We start from the raw sequence: 6666 nt of genomic DNA, 5'->3' as shown, positions 1-6666 counted from the left end.
CATGAGCAATGGTCGGTTCCTGAAGGAATTGTTCATTTGAGTCGGTTCAATCGATTGACTCAGTGGCAAGCTGTTCAACATTTAAGGTATCATTTTCATGCTACTAAAATTCTACTTGTAGACAGTACTTACATAATTGTAAGATTCGTATTGACCTCTAGTTCTATATTATTCTTTAGGAACTACAAGAAATACGTATTCATTAATAGCTGTTAGTTATTTGTTGTAGACAAGCTACTGATAACTTGATGAATTGGAACTGATTCAATAGATATGCTACTTATTCATGATGTAGCAATAGCTGATTTACTACTCTTAAGTAGCCAAAAAAAAGTAATTGTGCCTAGTAATAATTACTAATGTCTAAGTATAAATAAGTATCAGTGCCTAATAACTAGGCTATTTGTAGGCTATCTACAAATGAAGTGTTCATTTGCAAAAACAGATAACCACCCTTTTTAGAAGTTTTCAGACAAACACAAACGACTGCTTGAATATGTTAACTAGTTTTATTGACCTTTTTCTGCAATGCAGAGGTGAGCTCATTTTTGTTTTAGAACTTTAGATTCAGCAGCCTATGGGAGAACTGACTAGGAATAATAAACTGCAGAAAACGGTCAAACTACTTGCTCTACAAACAAGTGTGCTCATGACTATATAAAAAGTAGAATAAAATTATAAGAAAATATCAGTTTGCAACATCAAGCAGCATAACAAGCTGTTTTTAACGTCTAAAAATCAATGGAAGTAAATCAGGGTTTCGGCAGGATTCATCAAGTCAAATTTAAGACTTTTTACGACCCTTTTAAGACGATTAAGAATTAAATTTTAGACTCATACAGGGTTGAAGACTAAGGATTTTTTTTCCTAATGGCCTGGTATTATCATGGGAAATTGTGTAATGTTTCATGTTTTTGTTCAATGTTTTTAGTTTTTTTCCTGATTAGAGAATTTAATTAAGGAATGTGCTGTAAACATGTCTAACAGCTGATGTGAATTGTATTTCTTTGCTACAAAGAACTAAATATAAAAAAGAATGTTTTATTGAGATGTATTGTTTGTCACTGGAAGGATGTCGGCCCGACTGAGTATAGCTTCACTTGGGCAAAGCAAAATGAAAACCTGTTTAAAATGATTTAAGACCCACAACACTATATTTTAGTGAATTTAAGACTTTTTAAGGCCAAAAATTTCATTTTGAACATTTAAGACATTTTAAGACTTTTTAAGACCCCCGCTTTTAAGACACCCTGTAAATGAGACTGGAAGTCAAACAAAAAATATTCCAATGGCTCGTACGTGAAGAAAAAGGTCAATAGATTAAATGGTAAAATGGCTTTCCCTATACATTAGTATGTCTGACCTTTATTTGTTTAGTTTTGTTTTTTTATCTGCATTTGAAGTGAATCGATTTAACTGATCAAATGGGGTGAAAAAGGATACTAAAAAGCTAAAAAGTGGTCCAGACGATTTGCTCAAGCAGCAAAGTGAGAAAGAAAGGTGATTTATTGTTGTTGCATATTGTTAGTGCCAGATGGGTAGGTCTGAGTATTTCAGAAACTGATTATCTATACTGCGATGTTCTGATCAGCTGGGCCACAGCCATGAGAAAGATGAAACTAACCAATGAAAGGCCATTCTGTTGATTAAAAAAAAAAATCTGTAAGAGGTCAGGAGAATGGCCAGACTGGCTCAACAAGCAGTAGTAACTCGCATTACCACTCCTTACAATTAAGGTTTGCAAAAAAAACAAACAAAAAAAACTAGACAATCAAAGATCATAATAGGGTTGCCTGGCCTAATGAATCTTGATTTCTCCTGCAATATTTGTTTGATAGGATCAGAATTTGGTGTAAACAACAGGAAATCATGGATCCATACTGTGACTATCAACAGTTTAGGTTATTTTCTTACGTGAGTATTGTTGCTGACCAAGTCCATGTCCAACAGAACCTGATTCAATGGAGCACCTTTGGGATGTGCTGGAATGATAAATTTGGATCATGGATGTGCAGCCGACAAATCTGCACCAACTGTCTGATGCCTTCATGTCTCTAAAGACCAAACTCAAAAGGAATGTGCTTCTGCCAGTTCGAAAAGCAAAGTGGGATTGGTGTGTACTTTTCTTCCTATCCCTATAGGATCTACAACACTGTTATTCACTTTACCAAACCTGACCAATAGAGGGCAGCTAATGCCTTTAATACAAAAAAGAAGTAGTGGTAATTGTAAAAAGTGCAAGGTAACTCAACTCTAGCTAACATACATGCAAAACAGAGGAGAGCTGAAACAGATGGGTATCAATATATCTCTTTATTTGGCAATCAGCTTGAAATGATCTAGATTTCAGTGTATAGCATACCCCTATTAAACCCACACAATCCTTCCGATAAACATGTCTCTTATTTACCTTAGTTTTTACATATTGCAGTTTACAAATTTAGCTTATCTGTTTGACAAAATCAATTCGACAATGGATCTTTTTATGTGCTATATAAAAATCTACACATTATACATTCATGATTAGAAAATAAAAAATCCAAAACAATATTTAAACAGCACAGAACAGAACTCGTCAACATGTCCCACCCAGGTGTGAGCGATCACAAATTAAAGTTGAATACTTCAATATTACAGTAAATACTGAGAAATGTCCAATGACACACGGGATTACTGAAGGGAGGTTGTTTTTACACCAGAGGTCTGGACTCAAGGAGAATAACCATGATAACGTTACAGGGAAGATAGAGAGAGAAACGGGAATGCTGATTACGTTCTGCCAGATCTTCTTCAATAGTACATCTAATCTTTCTTCCGAGGCTTAAAGCTCTTCATGACAAAAATCAACCTATGGTCTGGATCTCGGCTTTCTCTAATCTCATATTGCCTTTCATTAAGTGCACAGGTGCTCACTTTTTTTTGCCCCCAGTTTCTTTCTTTATTTGTGCGTCATCTATTTCACTTTCTTTGGGAATGTAACTTGGTGCGATGGGTCAAAATCATTAACCGCATCATCTGATTTCTTGACATCTCTGAGAGGGTTTTTTCCAGAAAGATTACAAAGAGTTATAAATGACAATGGTCCAATCCCAAATGGCACTCAAAATTCTTGCAGTCTTCCTCTAAATCCGCACATTCTTGCCGTAATGTAGCTTTGACCATCAAGTTTGTGATCCTTAAACAGCAAACTTAACTTACTTGTACACATTGGCCCCTAATGCTTCCAGTCTTTCTCCGAGCTCACAGTTTCATGCCATGATTGGGTTTTAGATATGCTTGGAGCTCACCTTGGAAGTAGTGGGCTTAGAAGTAGTGCAAATCAAAGGCACATAGCTGCACATGCACCCTTCCAAAAACTAGTCCACTCTTTTGTGAATTTATTCCACTTTGTTAAGTAGAAGTCTGCTCAGTGTGGCACATAGTGGCCACAAAAGGTGTTGTTCGCTAGTTCCCTTCTGAAAGCTAAAATGGTGAATTAGACACCCAATGGTCTTGTGGACCTAACTGACAAGTGTACACGGGGACTACTGTAAGTCTGCAAGACCAGAAGTGCACATGAGGCTCAATCTCAAATGGCACCCTAAGCCCTTGCCATCTTCCTCTGAGTCCAGATTTTTGTGGTGTAATATCGCTTTGACAGTTGAGTAAATATCTGCAGTGAAACTCGCCTAAAGGCCCTGATATACTTCAAACAAAGTTCTTTTTCATTTGTCCTTTGACAGAAGTAGTTTGAAAAGGCTAAATGATGATATACTGCATTAGAATATTCCGGCACCCTTATCTGTGGGAGGAGAAATATCTGTCATCCTGCAAGTGTGTACCTCCTAAACACAACAATGATGGTGGTTGTGAGTGAAGAACAGTTTCATAAACATGTGGCAGTAGCGCTGATCTATTCAATGGCACAAATTAGAACAAGCGAAGTAGAAACTGAAAGAATTATGGCAAATTTGCTTTTTTCTTTTGCAAATCCAGCATTTTCGTACTTCAGAATGAAAGAATGTACACTGGGGGTTTGACAATCTTCTGAAAAGTGTATCGCCATAAGTGAACCATACAAAAACCACATGATAGTACTAGGTTGTCAATGATGGGGTTCTAGAACACATCCACCAATTACGTAATCGAGATTTTGTTTAAAATGATGTCATTTCTGTTCGTTCTTTGATTTCGTTTGAAGTATATCAGGGTATTAAGCATGGGCTTGGCTGAAGAGTACATTGCAGGTGCATGGTGGCTGTAAAGGGGGCACTCGCACATTTCTGAAAGCTTAAAAGTGAATGAGACACCATACAGTCTTGTGGACTTAATGGACATGCACACACGGCATCCATACAATTCTGCACAATTGTAACAATCCTTAAAGGCATCCTAAACCAGGGTTAGGCAACTTTGGTCCAGGAGGACCAAAAAAGTTTAGCACCAATCATAATTAAACACTCCTGCCTTTCTGGTGATCTTGAAGACATGGTTGCTGAGGAAGAATGATTAGCATCTTTATGAGTGTTTGATTAGGGCAGGAGCTAAACTCTGCAAGACAATGGCCCTCTATGACCAAAGTTAATGCCCTAAACCCTTCCAGTCGTCATTTACATCTACACTTTCATGCTGTGATCCCCCTGACTGTTGAGGAGAAATCTGCATGGGGCTCAGCAAAATCGAGGGTACATAACGGCTGCAAAGGGGACACTTGCAATCTCATTTCTGAAATCTAAAATGACACATGGTCTTACGGATTAAACAGGCAAGTGCAGAGTCCACACTTCTGTGTTATAATGCCACTTACTGCTGGGAAAATATCTGTCCAGAGCTCACCTCAGAGTGCATCGAGGGTGCATAGTGGACCATTTGCGAGCACTCTTCCAAAATCTAAAATAAAGAATGAGACACCTTACGGTCTTGTGGATTTGACAGCTGTACACAGCAGCCATTTTAAGTCTGCAAGCCTAAAAGTGTACATGGATGCCTAATCCCAAATAGTACCATGATCTCTTGCGGTTTTTCACACATTTGTGTCACTTTGACTGTTGTTAGAAGTATGCTGGAGGCTCACCCCAGTGGCTAATGTACACACTGAGGCTATAAAAAGGGGGCGCTTGTGAGCAACTTTCTGAAAGCTAACAAAACACACATTAAAAAGTCTCATAGACTTGACAGACATGCACACACAACAGCCTTTGTAAGACTGCAAGTGTGCCATTTGGGATTTGGCTCACACAGTAGGATATACCTTCATTTGACCATTATTACTAGTTTTTTAATAATAACACAACAAATTACATAATAGGAATACAAATCAAAAGTTTCAATGTCTTATAAAAGGCATGCCTTCTCTGTTTTAAATATATATTGTGAAATGGAGAAACATGATTGTGTGTGTTTAAGTGCCTTTTATATTGGGCATTGTTTATAATCATGCCTCAAAGTGTGTGTGTGTGTGTGTGTGTGTGTGTGTGTGTGCGTGTGTGCATGTGTGCGTGTGTGCGTGTGTGTGTGTGTGTGTGACTGGAGAAGGTACACAGTTGTGGTGTCTTGTGATGTGCAAAGCTTAAGTGTCATAGTCCATTCAGCAGTGAGTAAGGTCCACAGAAATGCTGCTTGTTTTTCTCCTTTTCCCTGAAACCCCAGCGCTTAGGATACATTCTCAACACATCAGTGGGTATCCAAACTAGAAGTCTATTACCTCGAAAGGAAACTCTCTTTAGAAAACTCTAAAATATTGATAGCCTCTAATAATCCACTGTATTGCTATGAGACACAGTTTCCTAATAAGGTGAGTGTATTCTTTTGGTCCATGCTCACTTCATTATTACTCGTTTGCACTGATATGTACCAAATGCGCTGGAAAATTTGCGAACGATAGCTTTATATATATTTATATATATATGTGTATGTGAGGTTGTGCACTGGGAGAAAGTCAATGTTCAGCATTAAGAGGTATTGCTACAGATTCAGTTCAGTCTGTTGTTCAAAAACCAGCTTTTGTGTGTTTGGTGTCGAGAACACTATAGAGTAAACAACACTTGCGTAATTTAGTCATGGCACAATATGTGTAATGGTTTCCTACGTGTCGTAAATCAAGTGTCTGATCTGCGTTGTGATGCATGGATACATCAGAATATACTAGAGAGAAGGGGGTGGGCTTTGGTGTATTATTCAGATCATGAGAGAAGCAGTGACTGACCAAGGTCAATAGTCAAACAGTCAGACAGCGGTCTGTCTTTCTACTCTGTTTTGAACAGACATCTCGTCCTCCCCCTCTCCCGCTCTGTCCTCAGATATCCTTCTTTTCTAATCTCTCTTTCTCTCTCTCTCCCTCTCTCTTACTCGTTCAGTGCTTCACCAGAATGCCTGCTGTTAAACATTAGAATCAGTTTGTTTTCCTCCCAGAGTTTTGCATTTCAGAAATACAATTCCCAGAGTCCTTTGCTTAGAGGCTCAGTGTGCATGTGTTTACATGCGCTGTGCATCCATAATGTCCAGGTACTTAGCATCAATGATCCTGGGCAGTAGACAGTTCCTGAGAGACAGTGCAAGTATGTTAATATCAAATTACTTTTTAAAATCAAACACGTTTAATCTTATTATTTATTTTTAAAAAAAGTATTAGTATTTGATATATTTTTATGTTAATATATTAAAACATTGATATATATTTATAAGGGT

At 37.8% G+C, this 6666-nt stretch overlaps 1 protein-coding gene across 1 annotated transcript in view; it reads right to left on the bottom strand.

Moving 5' to 3' along the window:
* Positions 1-2296: 2296 nt before the first annotated feature.
* The window catches only part of slc4a11 (solute carrier family 4 member 11), a 157003-nt gene continuing 152633 nt past the window's right edge, over positions 2297-6666 (bottom strand). Inside the window, 1 exon segment of the mRNA XM_056470817.1 lies at positions 2297-6536. Within this exon segment, the coding sequence (XP_056326792.1) occupies positions 6454-6536 (83 nt within the window). The 3' untranslated portion in view covers positions 2297-6453.

Source organism: Danio aesculapii, chromosome 13 (genome assembly GCF_903798145.1).
Source record: "Danio aesculapii chromosome 13, fDanAes4.1, whole genome shotgun sequence".
Lineage (NCBI taxonomy): Eukaryota > Metazoa > Chordata > Actinopteri > Cypriniformes > Danionidae > Danio > Danio aesculapii.
This window is presented reverse-complemented; position numbering and strand designations above follow the sequence as displayed.